General features: G+C 32.0%; 1 protein-coding gene and 1 pseudogene across 3 annotated transcripts; one reads left to right on the top strand and one right to left on the bottom strand.

The window, feature by feature from the left end:
- Nucleotides 1-4130: 4130 nt before the first annotated feature.
- LOC140831119 (lipid phosphate phosphatase 2-like) lies at nucleotides 4131-7812 on the bottom strand. Of its 3 annotated transcripts, none has more exons than XM_073194896.1 (9): nucleotides 7607-7812; nucleotides 7320-7415; nucleotides 6500-6724; nucleotides 6245-6332; nucleotides 6026-6135; nucleotides 5800-5890; nucleotides 5402-5590; nucleotides 5238-5300; nucleotides 4131-4436 (listed from the first exon to the last, which is right to left on the bottom strand). In XM_073194896.1, exons 2-9 carry the CDS (start codon nucleotides 7377-7379, stop codon nucleotides 4261-4263), a joined length of 1002 nt encoding a protein of 333 aa, XP_073050997.1. In that variant the 5' UTR covers nucleotides 7380-7415; nucleotides 7607-7812; the 3' UTR covers nucleotides 4131-4260. The 3 variants fall into 3 exon arrangements, with proteins under 3 accessions (XP_073050997.1, XP_073050999.1, XP_073050998.1); XM_073194898.1 differs by having other exon boundaries at nucleotides 7720-7807; XM_073194897.1 differs by having other exon boundaries at nucleotides 7601-7754.
- A 2093-nt stretch (nucleotides 7813-9905) lies between these two features.
- LOC140830275 (serine carboxypeptidase 1-like) lies at nucleotides 9906-21359 on the top strand (annotated as a pseudogene).
- Nucleotides 21360-23432: the final 2073 nt, after the last annotated feature.

The following is a 23432-nucleotide window of genomic DNA, read 5'->3' as shown; positions in this document are numbered from 1 at the left end:
GCCAAGTGGATAGTGCCGCGCGGTCCTACCTCTGGGTCACTGCATCCACTGCAAGAACAGACGTGGACCTAAAATGTCCCGGATCACCGAAGCCCTCCCGACCCGTCGGCCACTGTGTACTCTCGGTGTCCATGCGTCCACAAGACAAGACAGGGCTGAGCGGCCCCACAAGATATAGCTTATCTCGAAAGAGATACAGCTCAACAGTAAAGGCTATCTCGAAGGAGATACGGCTCAACATGAAATGCAACGTGCAGTAATAAACGTGACATAATAGCATGCATCATATGACATATATCAATGCACCACATAATCATGCAACACATATAAGAATGTATACTCGACCAGGATATCTCGGATAGTACTTTCGTACCTCTATCACAGCAAGCCTAGCCTTACGCAGCACCGCTAATCAGGTCTAGAACAAGCCTATGCATCAAAAGCATACCCAATGAACAATACTACCATGCTCAACTAGCAAAACCAGTACTACCAAAGGTTTAGGGTTTACCTTCGTCCGTCGACAGCCCTTTGATGTCGATTGCCTCGTAACTCAAGCGTCGCTACACTACCAATCCTGGCAGCTCTTGGCTATCGCTCGACCGACAACTAACCCTAGAAACCTTCCAAATCTCTCAAATATGAGACACAACTCAAGGATTGTCAATACAAAATGAGGAAATCCGAGCACTATTTATAGGCTATGTTCGGATCCACCGAACCCACTTCGGAACGTCCGAACTCCTACGTGTCCATCAGCTCTTGACACCTCACGATCGGATCCACCGAACCTACACTTCGGAACGTCCGAACTCCCACGTGTCCATCGGCTCTTGACACCTCATGATCGGATCCACCGAACCTACACTTCGGAACGTCCGAACTCCCACGTGTCCATCAGCTCTTGACACCTCATGATCGGATCCACCGAACTAACTTCGGATCGTCCGAACTCTTCGGTGCTACCGAACCATCTTCGGTCCGTCCGATCATGACCACGGTCAAAATTACACATTAAACCTTCTTAATCACCATTAATCCATTAATTACCCAATTTGGAATTCGGGCTACTACAGATATAATATATTAGATTTGAATAGTCTTATTCCTAATAAACTCTTGTTTCCATCAATCCATGTTTTGTTCTTATGGAAAGATAATTAGGTCAAGATATGAATGTCTATATATATGAAATATTGAGGGAAGAACGTGACGACTTGGCGAGGGACTTTTACGCAGCTGCATGAGCTTTTTTTATGAACATGAACAAGTTTAATATTGGAGATGTTCATGTTGAAGAATTTGAGTGATTGATTCACGTTCATGCCATGTTGCTGATTAGTGTTGAATACACGTGAAAAACGACACTGACAACGAATAGTGTTATTTTATTATTTGTTTTAAGCAACTTTGGCTTATGCATCTAGTTTTAGTTTGGTTGATTGAATGAACTTCTCAGATTCATGTCCTTAGCATAACATATACATAGTTCTTCAATCAAATGATGCAAAAGAACATCAAATTTAAGGACTATTAAAAGAAAAAGTAAATAAATTTCAAAACCTAATATTTAAAATTCAACTATTTATAAGTCGTCGTATTGTAACGTGACTGCCTAATTTGAAGTCGTTCATATTCATTGTCATACATTTTCAAAGTTGCAAACCAAACTAGAAGAATCCAAATAATAGAAAATTTGTCTTAAGATTTTTTGTGGGGATTCTCCTTATCACCTTTATTTGGTCTGCAACATTAAAATAACTATATTATTAATCCAAAGAATAACAAAATTCTTCTTTTAGATTTTTGGTGATGATTTTTTTTAACACTTTTATTTGAATTGCAGCATGAAGATAAATAAACTCGTGAAGATATGTTAGTAAATTTGAAGTCCACGCGTTGTTAAGACGAACTTTTCCATGTACATTGTGCTCATGAGATATGACAATCGTTTTCCAAGATACAAAGACTTCCAACTTGTGACAGTAGCAATACAAATCAAAAGTTTCATAATCATGAAATGATATAAACCTTCTCTTGTCTAGGAGAAATAAGAAGAAAAAGAAGAAGAAGAAGACATTCAATATGAATGCAAATGTGCAAGAAAATCTGATGATCAAAAGTTGTTTTCTCAAAAGTTCTTTGTTTATATATTTATAGATCTCAATTATTAGAGACATGTTGTTTCGAAAAGAAGTATAATTTCATCAAAAAAATCTGATATAAAACGTCAAGAGACACCATTTGAATGCAAGATATCATGAAAAGTAGCAATATTTGCCAATCTGTGCCGTCAAGCACCTCGACACTTCCCTTGCTGTCCTAGAAATTTCAGGGCACAAAGGAAGTGTTGAGGCGCCTCCTTTGATGCTTGGAAAATTTCCTTGCAGTTTTTAAGACGTACATTTGAACTTTCTTGTTCGGTCAAATTTTCTTTATCTTTTCTTTTGCTTTATTTTTCTTCATTAAGCTCAAACATTCCAACATATACATGTTTAAATATTCGATTTAAATATAACATTCTTATACTATATATGAATGGAGAACAACTAATGAAGTAGTCAATTTTTAGCAAAATTTAATTGTTTTTGCTCGAACCATTTTATTGGGAGCTTGATAATTTTCCGTATCTTGTAATGAAACGATATATCATAAATAACAGTTACAAGTTTTAACGTTAAAAAATAATAAAAATTGTAATCAAATTCCTTATCTTTAACAAAATAATTATCATCCCTCCAAATTCCACTTGTAACACTCATCTCAAAACATTGTTCGTCCAATTATAGACTTCCTACATCTATCATACTCCTTCTGATTTTACAATTTATTACATGTCAAGATTGAGTGAGTCTCATGTGAGACCGTCTCACGGATACTATTCTGTGATACGGGTCAACACTATCCATATTCATAGTAAAAAGTAATATTCTCAGCATAAGAAACTTTTTTATGGATGACCCAAATAAGAGATTCTTCTAACAAATACGACCCGTAAGACCGTCCCGCATAAGTTTTTGCCCCAAAGATTTTCCATTTAATTAATGTAGCCGGTGTCATCATAAAAAGAAATAATTAAGATTAAGAAAAATAAAAAATTAAAGATGCAGTAGGCACTTCTGCATTCTATCTACAAATTACGAAGTCTTAAATTTATTTGCAAGATTTTATTGACAAATAAATAAAAATACCGGAAAAAATATACATAAAATAAATTATTGTTTAAGAATAGGAGAGGAAAAATTAAGGTGTTAAAAAAAAAAATCAAGGTGTTCCAAAAAAGAAAAGAAAAAAAATTTAAGAATAAGCTTTTGTATTCTATCATTAACCAATTGCCACTCCATTTCACCCCAGGTAAAAATTAAATAAAAAATTAAGGTGTTCAAAAAAAGAAAGAAAGAAAATAGAGACCCTCACATTAATTGGGCCTCTATGGGCCCAATAATTAATATGGCCACATGGGAAATACGCTGGATGTGGCCCATGGTTCAACATCAGTTCCACATGTTCCCTTTTCCTCTCTTAATTAGCCACCTACTAGATAACCTCTACTGCTAAAATAATGTAAATATTAAATTTTATTACGAAAATATTTAATTTTTTTTATTTATTTATTAAGGTGAATGTCCGATTCAATAAACATTCGTCCATTCAATCAATAATTAATGTGTAACTTATTGATTTAAATAATTAAATATAAATCTAATCTACCTATTTATGAAAGAACTATTAGAAATAATTGTGAAACTCTAAAAATAAAGAAAATAAAAGAAAAAATACATTAAAAAAATACAAAAACTTGTGTGAGACGATCTCACAGGTTGTATTTTGTGAGACATATATTTTATTTGGGTCATCCATGAAAAAATATTATTTTTTATGCTAAGAGTATTACTTTTTATTGTGAATATTGGTTATTTGGGTCATTCAAGCAAAAATATTAATTTTTATACTAAGAGTATCACTTTTTATGCTAAGAGTATTAATTTTTTTTGTGAATATCGGTAGGGTTGACCCGTCTCATAGATAAAGACTAGTGAGATCGTCTCACAAGAGATCTACTGAAAAAAACCATTAGGATTCTCAAATTTATATATCATACAAATATATATATATATATATACATTCAAGTTAGAATACCATCATTACACACCACTCCCACCTTAGAACATGACATGACCATGAAACTGAAAGAACATAACACACCATTTTGCATATTCACCGGTAAAGGCATAGCTGAGAAAAGAGATATTAAGATGCTCAACTTCGTCCATGCTCCATAGCTTCAATAGTTGAGTCTAAACTCGGATCAACGAAGCCTCGATCCCGTGGCTGTTGGTTCATTCCTTGCACGCCGATTCCATTCCCAGAAACAACCGGTTGAGAGTTGGCACTAGTTAGCTCCAATGCCCGGAAATAAGCATAAGTTCTCCATCCTGTCATACGAAAAAAAATAATCAAAAGAGAACGTTTACCTCGATATTTTCTCACCGAGCTTACTTATATCCTAACTCTGACATAAACCTGGTAATCAAACTTGAAAGTCGAGCATTACAATCTACACAACTACGCCAGAGTAAAATCTATGGGTGTCATTTTTCGAATATTTTTGCATAGATCACACTAGAATCAAGTATCTAGAAAGAATGGTCTCCCACTGTTGCACATCTACTTTAGACTAGCACAACGACGCACGCGTTGCGTGCTTGTACGATATGTTTTTTATAATTTATTTGATTTATATTTAAATGAGGATCAAAATATATTTATAAGAAATAATGAGTGGCTACATTATAATTTTGATATATGAACTAAAAAATAAATTAAAAAAGAATAAAAAAGATCCAAGCAAAAATTGAACTTTCAACCTCATGATTAAGAAACATAGGCTTTATCCACTAAACTACATGTGACTTGCTTTTATTTTTTAACACTTTATTAATATATATAATTAGTAATGTAGAGAGTGGGGGTGAGGGGTATTTTAGGTATTTTAAAAAACAGACCAAGGAAGTTACTCTAACCTACTCAGCCTTAATAAATAGTAAGAGATATGATTTCACAATGTCCAGTACATGAATCTCCAAATTAATTCAGTATCATAAAATTCAAACATATCATGGATAAAAAATGCACGTTTAACTCTCACCATTTTCAATCATAAAACCAACAAATATATGACAACATCAATTTATGGTAACCAGACAATGACCCCATGATATGCGTGTCTTACTCACCTTCTGTCATGTGGTAAGGAGGTGGGAAAAATTGCAGGTAGCAAAATGTAGCGACTATAAGACCTGAAACATATCACAGACACAAATTGAACGAAATAATGTGGCAACAATACGAAGTGTAGTCAAGTGATTTAACTTGATCATTCATGTCGAATATAAAGTACCTAGAAGACCTCCGACTAACACATCTTGCCAGTGGTGCCAGTAATCATCTACGCGAGAAACACCGACAAGCGATGCAGCAAGAAGAGGAAGAAAAACGACGCAAAGTTTTGCCACATGCCCCTTTCGATCAAAGCATTTGATTTTTCCGGCCAAGTATAACGATAGAAAACCCAGACCTGCAAATGACCCTGCAAAAATCCTACAATCTATGAATTACTGGTCAACCATAATTATCCAAGATAAAGAAAACTAGGAGTACCGCATACTGTATTGTAGACGGATTTCATTATATGATAAGATTCGGGTAAAAATAGTTCATTGAACCTTGACCAAATTTCTAGCCGCCTACATCCTGCAAATAAGTACAATCAATCACAAAGCAAAAAGGCCAGCTTACATGAAGTATGCCCACTCGGAAAACTCTTGTGTCCCTCTTTTATATCACTTTCTTTACCATGGCATATCACATCACCCCAACGATCGTATTTCTGAAACGCGCGTGTAAACATATACTTAGATTTTAAAAAAATTAAGTTCATAGCTAAGAAATTTAAAGTTTCTTGACATGTAATCCACAAAAACAGATTTAAACTACTCCATATTCAGAAACTAAAAAGACATACATCCTGCCCATCAGGAAAACAACGCCAAAAGAAATCAGGCCGCGGTCGGCCAACTGCGACTTTTATGGCATCAGTGAGGACGCCAGTTATCAATACAGCGAACAAGAGTCCTGAAGTTTGACAATTTCATTGTCAGCTAATCTTGCTATTTGTGTGTGTAAACCCTTTGCATTATAATTCATTAAAGATTAAAGAATACAGGAGAAGCTTTTAAGATACCTAATATGCTATCGTGCAAATCATAGACGTCCCTTCTCCGAAGATAGTAGAGAACGAAAATGACAATTGGAAGCAAAACGGCATATATCTGATCACAAAAAAAAATTGATGTCATTTGTAATACATACATTTAAGTACATATTCATTGCTAATAGAGATACAATTATCAGGGAAAAATTAATAGAATTTTACTAAGGAAAATAGCATTAATTTCAGTGAGAACAAATGTATTATATCAGCGAAAAAGATTCTCACAGGAACTGCCCATACAGGCACCGTGTTGTCTTTCAGAGGATACTTAAGATCTTCCATCATGCCTTGTCCAACGAAACGGTAAAACGGTTTAATTATGTTCAGAATGATCACTATGACTACAAGCAGTATTAATATAAGCCAGTCATGCTTGTGGTTCCTTGCAAGCTCTGCCCCGTGAGACTTGATGGTGTGTCGGCATCCGATCTCTGCCTCATCAGGTCTTGCCTATTTGTTTAATTTCAAACTGTATGAGTTTACATCGAAAATTTTGCAATACGATACATCCATTTAAGCTAACATGCAGGGGAAAGAACCAATAACTGAATATCAAGAATTTTCCAGCTAAAGTTGTGTGTCACCTTTAATTTCATAATACTGATCGACAACATAAACATATCATCACTCTGCATGTATGAAATATAAAAGTGCACTGGCGGGAAAGCCTAAAACCCTAATAAAAAAGTAACACCGTTTTTTAATTTAAATGGAGGAGGAGTTGCACTTTTTTAAAAATAATAAACACCAAATTTGCCACATGCAATCCAAGGATATTGGTGCTTACTAAAATTCAAGATGATGATACCTAAAAGCTAACTCATGATTTAATACTGAAGGCAAACAAGCCAAAAGAAAGCAAATTGCGTCACGGATTCGCAAGAACTCAAGCTACTTTAAATTTTAACATATACCAATTTAAGAAAGTCAATTATTTTTCCTGGCTCTAAATCTTAACAACTTATTATTATTATTCCGGACGCGAAAATATTCTTAGTCAAATCAATAAGAAAAAGGCAACCCATAAGGAGGAAAAACCAAAAACCTGAAACATGTTCCTGAAATTCGGCGGCGGACAGAAAGAGATCGCATCTCTCCAACCCATTTGCAGACAAAGCCAAACAAATCTGTACCTCAATCACTGATTCCCAAATTCAAAGCAAAAATCAGTCCAAGAACGAAAAAGATTCAAATTTTAGTCAGAAAACAGTGAATTAAAATGATGATAAATACAAGAAGCATAGATATTCTGACCCAGATGAATGCACCCTTTTCTCTTACAGATTAAAACGAATGATGGGTACAAGGAAAAAGAAGAATATATACACATACCTTGTGATGTATTCGTCAATTATCCTCAAGCCCGACGAAACAGGTCCCAGTTAGTGGCACAAATTCAAGACATTTTCCCCGATAATAATGAAAAAGTTTAGCACTGAAACGACGTTAATTTCCTGAAAATAAACGCATAAGTTGCAGAGAGGTGCATGGATATGAAAAATGTGGATTTGAAATGAATTGAAAGGCGCTGAGACGGTTGGACAAGAAATATCGTTACGCGTCACGTCATATTTGAACCGAGAAAATTGAAGTTTTTTGTTCAAGTCACGTCATTTCAATATCAGTTGTAGTGTACTTCATTCAAAGTATTCGTCAAATCAAATCGCTTTCTCAATATCAAACTCATTAACTCAACACGACTTACAAATATTAAATGTAAATCAGTTTATGTTGTATTTGGATAGTTTTATTTGAAATTCATTATTTTGATTTTATTTTATTGTTAAATAGTTAAAATAAATAAAATTTGATCGATATTTTTTTAAAATAATAATTTATGACAATTAAATCTCTTCAAGATGTTCGATAATATCGTAATTCTACGAGTCGAGATTTAATATAATATAACAAGTACGATAATTGTCTCGCGGAGATTTTCATAAGACAGATTTACCTCAAACGCGATTCTTTAGATAATTTTAAAAAAAATGTGAAATTTATTTAACAAATTGGAAGTCAAATAAAAGAATTCAACAAACACAATATAAATAATTTAAATTAAAATAATAAACAACCAATTATTAGGATATCGGTTCATATGCCCCTCAATATTCTCTAACGATTAAATTTCAGTTCATAAGTTATGATTTTGAAGGGATTTCATAATATATCAATATATCTGTCGAGTTATATTAATCTAATTAACAAAATGTAGTGAGCAAGTGTCGTCGTGTTATTTATAAATTGCAGTTGCATTAATGAACAGTGGAATCCTCTAACTTTCGACCTATTAGACTATGATTAATTATCAACATGTATCAAACCTCGGTTGTGTATGTAAGTTGTAAATCTATGAATAATGTTACTCTATCATGTTATAAAATCTCATATCGAACTCAATTATAACGCATAAAAGCACTTCGAAGATGATCGTATTCCAAAAATACAATAAAAACATAATTTAGTATGCTCAAGAACAAAGTTCAAGTCTCTTAAAAAAATCAAAACATAATTATTTGGAGGTAGGATTCCTTAATCCCAATAAATAGAAAAGAGAGAGAAAAAAGTTGTTCTCTTGTTCTTGGATGCTTTTTATGCTTTCCTCAAATCTCCTTTCGTGGAAGATATGCCTAAGTGTAGTGCTTGAATTTTTGCAAGGAAACGAAGTTTGATTTTATCTAATAATTTAATATGATGTTGCTTGACTGTGAAGCACGCGGCAATGCATTAATTAATATTTAATACAAGCATTAAAATTCCATTCCCAAGTTCAGAAGTATCTTCATTCCAAAGACTATCAATCCAAATTTTAAAGAAATGTCAATTCGCTAATTTACACGAAAAAATATATTAAAAAAATTATATTTTTGGTTCTATATATTTAACACTTTCCGATTTTAGTAATTTATTTTGTCAATTTTTAATCTTATTCATATATGATTCATTTTTGGTTAATTTTAGTTATTTTTTTATCTATAATTTTGATATCATTTCGACACCACATTGATGTTACGTCGGAAGAAGACTTAAATTAAAAAATAGATTTTATAAGATGATTTAAATTGAAATTTGATAATATAGACAACCAAAATTACAAATATAGGATGACATTATTTAAAAAATATAGAGAGTCTACCTCCAAATTTTCAACTCTAATATGGTATAAAGTCTAAAAAGAACCTAGAAATTATTCGTCCAAATCATCACATTTAACTTATAGTGCTTTTAAAAAAACCGTACAAATTTACAATTTTACCCTTGATGATCCATATATCCATATTAATTAATATACTCTATTGTTAAGTTTGAAAGATGTAGAACAATTAATTTTGATGTTATAATATGTTTTTTAATGAATCGAAAATAGTAATTTTTCCAAATTATAAAATATTTCTTTTTATCTAATAAAAATATCATAAAAGCCCATATTAGTAAAATATCCTTCTCTTTTTTTATTTAAAATCGACGCGAAGGGGTATATTTGGTATTTTGCATTAGTATACTAAAAATAGTGATTAATTACCTAATCAAACTTTAATCGACACTTGATATTTAATTTCGACTAATTTATCTTTTGCATCGACATGTATATTTTACTCCATTCCTTATTTTATTTTTAAAATAATAGGAAATGAGTACAAGTCAAGTTATATTTAATGCCGGTATATATTTATTTTTTATTTATATGCTTAGTTTTTAATTATTATACAAATAAAAAAATGTAGTTGTTTATTTAATATTCATTTATGTCACATGAATAAAAGGAAGAATCGATATCCTTTGAGTATAGCGATATATGCGTCGAGTTGTGCTATAGTGAATGACATTAGGTGATTATATTTATCGGATTGAGTAAATTAAATTAAAAGTTTTTTTTTTCCTTTTTTTATGAATATGCAATTTATTAATATAAAGAATATGTCTTACTCTATACTCTGATGAAAAAGATAACAAGTAATGATAATTATATTTAAAGCATTCTTTATTATAACTGAACTTGAGTCATTATTAAAGAAGTATAGTTTCAGAATATCTCATGTAAACAAATAGTCATTACTCGCTCATGTCTCACGAACAACATCTTGAATCTATTTTGATAGCGCAAATACCTCCGAGAAACTTTGTGTTATGGTATAGAGGGAGACAAAAGGCTCAAATTCATATCATGACTTGATCTTCTTAGGACGGGCATTGTGTTTCATCCACGTCATTATATATTTTCCTGTTATGCCAACCCGATCTGTGGTTGGCTTATTTCATGCTCTAGTTTTTATTTTCTCTAAATTCTGCTGATATACCTGAAATGAATAAAATATAAACTTATTAGTATCCACTTTAGATTTCTCTTATCTGTTTGTGGTTTAAAGTTGATCTATTTTTCTTCAATCTCCGAGGTGAAAGGTTGACTTGATAAGTCGAGATAAAAATCCGAAACCTCAATTTTTGATTGGCTGACTCATCTAAAGATAATTCCGAATTAGTACTTGTGTTATGGGTACTTGACTGCTCCAATTGTGAGCCATGTACTCGAAAACTCTCATTTTGAGAAGCCAATAATTTCTTAATAGCCAAAATGATAAGCTTCTGCAATACAGACCACAATTGAGTGTAGACCTCCAAACTTCATGTGATTTGATCAGAGACTGGGTTCTTATCAAATTTTTTTGTCTACCCACAACTTCTGCATTTAGGGCAAACTTGGTTTGAAACATTTCATGGTGTTCCTTCATATGGCTCTGTATTTTCATAATGACATCTACATCAACGTTGTCCATCTCTTGGTAGAAAATTTACAAGAATATTCTAATGAGATTTAATAATAATAATAATATCAAAATTATAATTTTGACAAAAAAAATTTCATTTTAATAATTTAGCATTCTCTGGTTTTGATTAAATTTTATTTTCAACAAAACTTTAACCTGCTAATTATCAACTATTAGCATGAAATTATTAGTAAGTAAAAATAATGACCATTTTTCAAAAAATTTTTAACTGGATAGAATACATTTCATTGATATGTTATCGTATGACCTCTACATCTGAAAATAATCTACTACAATATCTACATTGTTGTACTCTTTCTGGTGTGAGCTTTGTTAGAAAGGTTGACCACCAATGGTCATTGACATCTGTATATAATATCAGATCATTATCATCTTGGAGGATAACCATATTTGGAAATCTCTTTTAGTTGGCTAATCTAGTATGTTCTTATGTCCATTAGAATCTTGCATATTTTTTTTATTAATGGACTAAAAACATTTATGTATCGGTAAATCATATGATTTAGAGAATGTTTTGAGCATAAAGACTAATTTAGTATTACCGTCTTATTTTCGTACTCTACACATTTATTTTCTTATTTTATTTTAGGAAAATACAATGACACCTGACATCGAGTATTATTTTTATTATGGTCTCAGTACAGCTGATTTATAGCATTCAAATCTAAACGTTGCAATCTCTCTAAAAAGGCCAATTCAAGACTCATATTCCACTCTACGAAATGCACACATTCATTATCTATCTGAGATTTATGAAGTAATCTAAGCTATGATGAAATACCATCAAGCTTATACTTCAATGTTTGATGTGATCATTTGAAAGATCATTTGTGCTGATTTTTCTCATCACAAGTGTATAAAATCTATAAAGTGTGAGTATTTGTAACTGACAGAAAGAGTTTTTTTTATGCAAATTTGTTTAAGTTGTATTGAAGTTGAATACTAAGAGTTTTAGTAAGACAATTGGTAAGTACCACTAAAGTAGGTAGTCACCAAATTCGTAACTATGAAAGCCTTTTAGTAGAATCCTTCTGGAAACACAAGAAAGTAAGACGTAAAAGTGTTTTTTTCTTTCAACTTTCATAAAAATTATTTGTGTTCATTCTTTTCAACATTTTATTTATTACAATTGTTAATAAAAAGTAAAAATTTATGGTAAAAAGTAAAAATCTCAAACTCTCAAAATTATCAAACTAGTGCCTCCACGGGTGAATACATATCCAGTTTGGGAACGTGCCTTGTGTGGATCAGATAAGTATCCAGCATCAGCATATCCAATTATATTTGGATTATCATCTTTTGAATACAAAAGTCCCAAGTCTGTCGTTCCTCGTAAATAACGAAATATATGTTTAATTCCGTTCCAGTGTCTCTTTATTGGATATGTGCTAAATCTTGCCAATAAATTTACGGCAAAAGATATATCAGGCCTTGTACAATTTATAAGATACATAAGGGCACCGATAACACTTAGATATGATACTTCTGGATCAAGAATATCTTCATCATCTTCGCATGGACGGAATGGATCTTTTTCTATGTTTAATGATCTAACAACCATTGGAGTACTTAAAGGATTTGATTTATCCATATTAAAACGTTTAAGGATCTTTTCTGTATAATTTGTCTGGTGAACAAATATTCCACATTCTTTTTGTTCAATTTGTAAACCCAGACAATATTTAGTTTTTTCAAGATCCTTCATTTCAAATTCTTCCTTCAAGTATGACACAACTTCTTGAATTTCCTTATTTGTTCCAATACTGTTTAAATCATCAACATATACAACAATAATTACACATCCAGATGTTGTTTTCTTAATGAAAACACAAGGGCATATTGAATTATTTACATATCCCTTTTTCATCAAGTGATCACTTAGTCGATTATACCACATTCGGCCGGATTGCTTTAACCCATATAATGATCTTTGTAATTTCACTGAATAACATTCTCTGGGTTTTGAACTTTGTGCTTCAGGAATTTTAAATCCTTCAGGGATTTTCATATATATATATATATATTACTATCAAGTGATCCATATAAGTAAGCTGTAACAACATCCATAAGACGCATTTCTAAATTTTCAGATACCGCCAAGCTAATCAAATACCGAAACATAATTGCATCCATTGCGGAAGAATACGTTTCTTCATAATCAATTCCAGGCCTTTGAGAAAAATCTTGTGCAACAAGTCGAGCTTTATATCTTACTATTTCATTTTTTCTCATTTCGCTTTCGAATAAAAACCCATTTTTATCCAACAAGTTTTACACCTTCAGGTGTAAGGAATATAGTCCAAAAACATTACGTTTATTTAGCGAATCTAATTCAACCTGGATGGCATCTTTCCATTTTATCCAATCCTGCCGATTTTTACATTCACCAAAAGATTTTGGTTCATGATCTTCATTATCATTTCTGATGTCGATTGCCACATTATAAGAAAATATATCATCAATTTCTTCTATATCTTTTCGATTCCATATTTTTCCAGTATTAATTGATAAATATTTCATGATTCTTATCAGTTTGTGGTTCTGACAGAACATTTTCATCATCTTGTGTTTCTTCAGGAAAATCGTTCTTTATTTTGTGATCATTGTGTTTATCTATGAATTTTCTTTTTCGAGGATTTTTATCCTTGGAACCGACTGGTCTTCCATGCTTCAGGCGTTTAATGACATCATGAGTATCTTCAATTTGTTTTTTCGGAATTTCAATTCGAGCAGGGGCATTCGCAGTATTTATATATGATTTAGTTACCCCTTTTGTTTCTGCAAATGCATCTGATATTTGATTTTCTATTCTTTGTATGTGCACAATTTGCTTTACATCTTTTTCACATTGTTTTGTTCTTGGATCCAGATGTAACAATGATGATACATACCATGTAATTTCTTTTTCGGTATGTTTCTGTTCTCCCCCTAACATTGGGGGAGATTTCCTCATTAAAATGACAATCAGCAAAACGTGCTGTGAACACGTCGCCTGTCTCAGGTTCAAGATATCGAATGATTGATGGACTATCATAACCGATATAAATTCCAATCTTTCTTTGAGGTCCCATTTTCTTTCGTTGCGGTGGTGCAATAGGCACATACACCATACATCTAAAAATTCTCAGATGAGAAATGTCTGGTTCTTTATCAAATGCAAGCTGCAATGGGGAGTATTATGATATGCACTTGGTCTGATGCGAATTAATGCAGCAGCATGTAAAATTGCATGTCCCCATATAGAAATAAGGAGCTTTGTTTTCATAATCATTTGTCTAGCAATCGTTTGCAGACGCTTAATCAATGATGCAGCCAATCCATTCTGTGTATGTACATGAGCAAAAAGATGCACAACAATGATTCTCATAGACATAAAATAATGATTGAAAGTCTGGGAAGTAAATTCACCAGCATTATCAAGTCTAACTTTCTTGATTGTATAATCGGGAAATTGATTCCTCAATTTTATTATTTGAGCAAGTAATCTTGCAAATGAAACATTTCGAGTTGACAATAAACATACATGTGACCATCTGCTGGATGGATCAATCAATACCATAAAGTATCTGAATGTTCCACATGGTAGATGGATTGGTCCACAAATATCACCCTGAATATGTTCAAAAAACATTGGTGATTCAGTTTGGATTTTGGCTGGTGATGGTCTTATAATAAGTTTTCCAAGAGAACATGATTTACATTGAAACTTATTATTCTGAAAGATCTTCTGATCTTTCAATGGATGACCATGTGTATTTTCTATAATTTTTCGCATTATTTTTGAACCAGGATGTCCTAATCGATCATGCCAATTGGTTAACATTGAAGAAGTATCAACTATCATGTTTGATTCAATGAGACATATATGTGTATAATGCAATCCAGTATGGAGCGTTGGTAGTTTTTCAATCACATATTTTTTTCCTGATTTATATGTGGTAAGACACATATATTTCTTATTCCCTTCATTCATTGTTTGAGTATCATACCCATGAGAGTATATATCACTAAAACTCAACAAATTTTTTTTCGATTGTGGTGAATACAAAGCATCATTGATAAAAAAATTTGTACCATTAGGTAACAAAAATTGTGTTTTACCACAATCTTTAATCAAGTCTACAAGACCTGATATTCTATTCACTATTATTTTTGTTGGTTTTAGTTCCAAGAAATATCTTTTATCTCGAAGAATAGTGTGCGTTGTACCACTATCAGGTATGCAAACTTCCATGAGATTAGTTCCTTGTTTAGCTTTGTTCATGGCATTTCCATATTTGAACATCAAAAATATACAATGAAAAAAACTTTACTGACAATACATATGTAAATATAACACATATCATAATTATACAATAAAACATTATTATATGAATACATGAAAAATAAATTATTGTACATTTATATTCTACCACTATATTGTTCATTTTCAGAGAAATCGTTGAGAAAAAGCAGCATCAATATTTTTCATTTCTATCGCACCAACATATTGGTCATTTCCAGAGAAATCATTCAGAAAATCAGCAGCATCAAAATGAGTTGAATCACTCAAACGGTCACTGCGTTCAGTGAAGTTGGTCTCTTTTTATTTCCCCTTTATCGATTCTTTATAGAGCTTGCAAAGGTGCTCAGGGGCTCGACAAATACGAGACCAATGTCTAGGAGTGCCGCATCTTAAACAAGAACTTTCAAATCTTTTCGAGTGATTTTCATTAACGCTCATGTTCTCATGATTCCTTTTATGTGGGTGGTTCGTGACACCCTTTTGAGATGAGTTATAAAAATAATATCTCTATTTTTTTCAAAACCACGGCCTCGACCACGATCACGTCCACGTCCACGACCACGACCACAACCTCGACCTCGACCAAAACCTTGTCTTTGAATTTGATCTTGGTTTCCAGGTTTAAATTCATTTTTATTTACAGCATTTACTTCTGGAAATGCTGTTGATCCAGTGGGTCGGGACTGATGATTTCTCATTAGCAGCTCGTTGTTCTTTTCCGCCACAAGAAGACAGGCGATGAGTTCAGAATATCTCGCAAATCCATGCACTCTATATTGTTGCTGTAGAGTTATATTTGATGCGTGAAACGTAGAAAATGTTTTTTTCAAGCATTTCCGATTCTGTAACCTCATGTCCACAAAATTTTATCTACGAGATTATTCGATACATTGCCGAATTGTAATCACTGGCTTTCTTAAAATCTTAACATATTTCATTCATCACGGGCGGTCAGAAGTATAACTTCCCTTATATGTTCAAATCTTTCTTTCAATCCTTTCCACATAGCCATGAGATCTTTTTCGATGAGATATTCACATTTTAAACATTCATCAAGATGTCGACGCAAAAATATTATAGCTTTTGCTTTTTCTTGTGATGAAGATATACAATTTTCTTTAATGCTCTTGCTTAAACCCAATATCTCAAGATGCATTTCTACATCAAGGGTCCGTGGCATATAATTTTTCCCCGTTATATCAAGAGCAATGAATTCGAGCTTTACCAAGTTTGTCATGGTGGTACTAAAAAAATTACGATGCATTTTATTAGTTAATGAATATTGTAATACAAAGTAATGGATAAACAACAAGTACAATCATTCGTAAAAATAAAGAAAACACACGAGGAAAATATTCTCCAATAAATACAAGATTCGTGAGAATGATAACCAAAATAAATAAAAATAACCTTGAGAAAGCCATCTTCTTTTTTCTTCGAAAAATTTGATGAAGAATAATTTTTAGAGAAGAAGAGAAAGTTGGAGTGATTGAATGTGTTTGTGAGATCATATTTATAGGGCAAAAACTAGCCGTTTTGTTACCGTTTATGCCCGTTACAAAAAATAAATTTATGTATTTGTATATTTTTATGGTAATAATACGGTGTATATAATATTAGTCATGCTTAAATAATTATATATATCATATCACATTATTATAATGATGTTTCATAAATTATTTTGTTTAAAAATCTTATAGGCTTTTATACTTGTCGTATCGCTTACCGGAAGTGTGAGATGTCGTCTTAACATCATCCCAGGATTTATAACAAGTTTTTGAAAAATTTATTTTTATTATTTCTAATATTTATTATATAATAACATTATATTATATATTAAATATATACATAATAAATAAATAACAGTAAAATAAATATTATTACTTTTGTTACATTTTTCTTCTGTTTTGGAGCTTGGAAAAATATGGAGGACTTTTAAAGCTTCGTGCTGATAACGTGTTATGAAAAAGTAAAAATTTATGGTAAAAAGTAAAAATCTCAAATTCTCAAAATTATCAAACTACACACTTTATAATATTTTTTCTCTCAACTCAATTGTGAATTTCTTCACAATGGTGAGGCTATTTATATAATTTCTTTACAAATAATCCAAAAATAAATTCATCATTACCTACATCATCACACACTAATTTTCAATATTTACAACTCTTATTTTCAACATTCAAATATTCAACATTCAAATATTCAATACACATGTTTTAAATATTAATTTTCAACAACAATCACGTACTGATATTTAGTCTGCTATTTTCATGAATCTTTTGGTTCATTGGGCCCTGTTGGACTATTTTCGCACTTTTATTTGACAAGTTGTCTACTTATGTCAGTATTTCGATATTTGATCTTGACTACTAACAACGATTGTTATCCCCGAAGTCTATTAAGAAGAAAATTTTGTGAAGTGTTTATTCAGATCTCCTCTAACATCTCCAACAATCTAACACATAATATTAAAAATAGGGTTTTTAACAACCTATAGAACTTTTAAGTATAAAATATATATTTTAAATTTTTACATAACTTTCTCAAAGTATATAATAAATTGTGAGAATTTATCGCTCATGATTTCAGAATATCATATTTTACTAAGTTAGGAAAGAAATATAAAATTTATTAGGTTTGGCTGGCCAAGCAGTACTATTTCATTGGTTAAATGAGGCTAAAGATTCTTCAAGCAGGCCACTGGTGCTATGGCTAAATGAGGCAAATCTATGATAATGCTACTGTTTCGCAGCCGGTACGTATTGATTCAAACCCTTGTCGTCTTATCGCATTACACAAACAAATTCCTAACGTTTGCAGTTAAGACGAAAAAATTACATGCATACTTGAAGGTACCTCAGAAATTCAGAGTCATTATATGTTTGAAACAACAGGGCCTCAATAGGCAAGGGAGCAATGACCGAATTTGGACCGTTTCGGTTGAATCCCGATGATAAAACTTGGTGATATAACAAATATTTTTGGAACACTAGTGAGTATCAATGGAATAGGTATTCTCAAAACAAAGCAAATTTCTACATTGAAGTTAACTAAAGTTTTCAAATCTAATCGCTGCAGTTGCAATATCTTCTTCTTGAAATCCCCGTCCAGTGTTGGATTTTCATACTCAAACACAACATCAGATTACATTACTGGTGACAAAAGAACTGCAGTGTATTCTTACACCTTTTTAATCAACTGGTTGAAAAGATTTCCAGAGTACAAAACTCGAGATTTTTACTTATCACGAGATAGTTGTGCAATCATTATGTGACTCAGCTTGATAATGTAATCCTCCGAAACAATAAAGTCATTAATAAAACTGTCGAAAACTTGAAAGGGATTGCTGCGAGTGACACATTTTCTTGATTTTGTTGTTCATTTGGTTAAAATATACTAGCAGAAAAAAAATATTTAACTTGTATGAACTTAAAATTATTGATTTCTACATGGATTCTAGATTGGAAATCCCTACATAGACTTCACAGATCACTGGAACAGAGAAAAGGAATATATGATTATCTATGGACAAGCGCCCTCGTATCAAAAGAATTACATGACTCCAACTTCTCGTAGCGATCGTCGAAATCAGATACATGTAAGGCATACATTGTTCAAGCATATACAGCTATAGGTGACATATTCCCTTGCGAAATTTGTGCTCCCTTTCGCCTTTCCACTCCAAATTCTCATTTCTTTTGCCCAATAGCGAAGAATTTGAACCAAGATTTCCACACAAAAAGGATGAGGATGAATATATCTAACATAAAAGTGAAATGTGAAAAATTGGCCTCTAAAAAAGAAAACATTGAATGAATTGATAGTAAATTATGATATTTCAATTTTTTTCTTTTTTCTTTCCAAAGAAAATATTGATCTTAGAGAAAATGGAATCTTCACAATAAATCCCAACTCCTATGATATGATTTGAGAATACAAATTATTTTTGCATCCCAAAAATAAATTTTGATTAGAATTATTAAGAGAAATAATCAAACAATTATATTGATACATTCGAGTAATTACACCTCAATCAAATGCAAATCATACTCTTTTTCGATAAATTTTTTAATTGGGTTTCGTTCTTTGTTTTGTCAAGTTCTTTGGCTTTGATCCATGCTCTGGTGGATATCCCTTCAACAAGTTGAACTCTCCTGATGTACAAAAGTCCTTTCAAGCCAATGTCATCGGAGCTCCTGGAGCCTGGGGAAGTTGCAGGTAATATGATCCAAGAAATATTCTTTTGTTCCAATTTCCACACAAATATATTAGTACATTCTGATATGATCGGTTAATGCAGTTGGAGTGTTTAAAAGAGAGGTTGAATAAACACTTAGTTTTTTGCAATTTTTGGATGTGAATCAGTTCTTGAATTGAACTGATACTGAAATCTTGTTTGTCGATATAAATCAGTCAACTAATGATAGTGTAGAATTAGACTGAAATATAGATTGAATACTAAGGGTTAAGATACTATAAAAATTGAATAGATAACAAAATAGAATGCACGCTTTTTATGGAGATACTATAAAAATTGAATAGATAACAAAATAGAATGCACGCTTTTTATGGATGTTCAGAGTCTTCAAATGTTCCTATGTCACACCTTCTATCTCAAATATATGTTTTTCACTAAAAGACTTTGATGTATTACAACAGATTGTAATAATCCACTTCAATTGGACTTATACACCGTCAACCTGAAACTCTTAGTTTTTCAATACCTTACAGTAAATAACTGAATTGCTCTTATAGAGTAACCCGAATGCTACGAATAAATACAATGAAATAAGAGCTTGAGTGTGCGATTTGTAAAATGAGATATGTTTGAAAAATGTATCGCAACTAATTTATGATCGTAGTTTGTCCATATGTTTCACCAACCTTCTTCAACTAAATCGATCAGCTATACATAGTCTCCGATTTCAACGGTTACATTGAATGCATTTAATGAATAATTTCGTTGAATAGTCATTTAATCCAAGTAGATGACTTTATTTGACAGTAGTACGAAGTATCAGAGCTTTGGTAAGAAATGTCAGTTTGTCGGCTGATACTATAACTGATGATGTGACTAACTGATCAGGAGTCAACTGGTCGACAGATCAGTTCAGCTAGACAATATCAGTTATAACCGACGTCTTCTCAGCTTTGAATACTTCAATTGATTTAAGACTTTCCAGTTCAGTTACTCGAAATCTTCAGTTCTAATTATCAATTCGTTTATTGAACTTTATGTAATCGGTTTTAAGACTTATTTATTCTTATAAGAACTTTAATTCTTAATCCATTTAATTTTGATAAGTCTTCTTTCAGTTACGATATCTCGATTACGTCCGTTCAGTTTGGTTATTCAGTTTTCTTGTGGATTTATTTGTCAAACTCTGAAACTCATAATATTCCAACACATTCTTTTCAATTTTTTGCTGCAAGATCCATTCTGATGAGCTAATTTGTATCATACATCAATGAAAAATTACGGTACATAGCATTTGGCATTAGCAGGACCCCGATACGGTACTATCTCTCATTAAAAAGCTGATGACCACTGGCTATGCATTTGGAACTTTAGGTAACTAAAATTATACCATTGTTTAAATCACTTTATCTAGTAAAACATTTATTTCTTAAAAACAAGGGAAAACTACTTGCAGTGGCGATGTAGACAGCGTCATTCCAGCGAAAATAACCAGGTATTCGATGGCTAAACTTGGTTCACCTGTTAAGACTGCATGGCTTCCTTGGTAATCACAAGGAGATGTAAGAAAACCTAAAAAATTTGGACTACTTTTATACTAACTAGTCGATTCTCAGAACTTTGTGTTCTAACGGGTTTGTAATGAAAAGTTGGAGGTTATGTGGTTGAATATCAAAACTTGATGTTTGTGACTGTGAGGACAGATGGACATTGTTGCCTGAGAGTGCACTAGCTCTTTTGCATCGTTCTTGGAGTGGAAACTATTGCCTGGGCGGAGCTGAAAACGGAGATGAATGTGAATTTGAAGAATGATTTCGAGTCGATCGAGTTTGAACTTTAATTTTGGAAGTTTCCATTTTCTTTACGCTGACTGTAGTCAAGATTGTATTCTTTATAAGCAAATATAATGCATCAACTTTGAAACTTCATTAGTAATAGAAAAAGGATAAAACTCCAGTGGTACAGAAGTTCTTCATGAAATTTAAAATTATGAATACATATTACATATGTTATGTATTTATATTAGTTTACTGCCAAGTGTACTAATGACTGAACTAAAATAAACTAAAGCACTACACGACATCACTTTTTCCTCACGTTTATTATTCTAAGTATACTCAATACTCCCCCTCAAGATGAGACTTGTATATTGTGCACGTCCATTTTGGATAAAAAGCTGTGAAAGCGAGAGGGCAGCAAAGGTTTTGTTAATAAGTCGGCCAGATGTAACTGTGAGGAGGCATGCATGAGTTTAATCAAGCTCATCACTTGGACCTTTTCTCGGACCTTTTCTTTATCCGTTGTCGTTTGGCGTTTTTGTTGTAGTGCCAGGTTAGAAACGATGTGTGCAGCAGCCTAACCGTCACAAAATACACAGCTGGTCCATCACATATGACATCAAGGTCTTTGACCAAAGACTAAGTGGATGAAGTCTTATATGGAATGATATTCAACTTCTGCAGAAGATTTAGAAACAATTTGTTGTTTCTTAGACCTCCATGGTATCATGGATTTCCCAAGAAAAACACAAACCAGTGACCGACCTCCTTGTGTCCGGTTATGTACGTAGCCCAATATGCATCAGAGAAAAATTTAAGTCTAAGATCAGAATTGGATTTGTACAGTAAGCCTTGCCCTTATGTCCCTTTGATGTATTTAAGCATATTAACTGCAGCCTCCAGATGAGGAACTCATAGTTCGGAAACGTATTGGATCAGTTTATGCACCTCATAAGCCAATTCGGATCGAGTAATCGTGAGATCCATAGCACAAACAACCAAAGATCTTCGAATGAGCATACAGTGGGCGCTTATGATACAATATATCAAATGGTGTTTTATGAGAAAGAAGTGAAGATGGTGTGCTATTAATAACGTATACAGTAGTAAGAATGCAATCACTCCAGTAAACCATTGGCACATTTGATTAAAACAAGAGAGCACTAGCAACATTCGATATGTTTTGGTGCTTTCTTTCAACATTTGAGTTTTGTTGGGGCGTTCTACGCAAGAATACTGATAGGTATCGTTTGGTTCATGGTATGAGATATATAGTATGGAGATAAGTAATATTTTGTGATAATAAAATGATAGTTAATATAGTGTTTGATTTAATTGATTTGATTGATTAAATTTGAGATAATATGATTTTATCATTTGTCATTGTTGGATATATTAATAGAATATTAATAATATTATTTATTAAGGATAATATTATTTATTAAGGGTAATATCGTAATTTTATATTATTGATTTGATTGATATGAGATAAATTATTACGAATTTGATTGATGTGAAATAAATAATTAATAATTTGATTGATCAAGATAAATAATACTTGTACAAAACAAGTGATATGATAGGACTATTTATATTAGTACTTACAAGTACTTGAATCAAACAGTACCATAATGTATGATATCTTTTGACTTAACGAAATCAACAAAGTTAAGTTCAGTAGTATTATCACTTCGAACGAACTTAATACGAATACCAAATTGGGTAAAATTAGCTTACAAAAGGTTGGAAATATGCTGAACACATCCTATTTGTTCTTTAACAAATATATATATTTGTATTCTTCAACTGAAATCGAAGCAAAAGGGCCTCAAATGTCAATATGCAATAGATCAAAAGAATGTTCACTCAATAATGAAGAAACCGAACTATTTTTTATTTAAATAATAATAGATAATTTAAATAATATGATAAATAAATAAATAATACCATTATTCATCGTAACAACAATAATAATAATTATAACGGAAAACAAATAAGAATAACAATATTCAAAATAATAATAGTTGATGGTAAATACGTCACAAAATTTTATTTTATCCAATGACTAAATCAGAGGAATAATTAGAACTAGAGTATAGAACTTTCG

Source organism: Primulina eburnea, chromosome 4 (assembly GCF_022965805.1).
Source record: "Primulina eburnea isolate SZY01 chromosome 4, ASM2296580v1, whole genome shotgun sequence".
In the NCBI taxonomy this organism is placed as follows: domain Eukaryota; kingdom Viridiplantae; phylum Streptophyta; class Magnoliopsida; order Lamiales; family Gesneriaceae; genus Primulina; species Primulina eburnea.
Note: the sequence above shows the minus strand (reverse complement) of the source record. Positions and strands in the feature narration are given on the sequence as shown.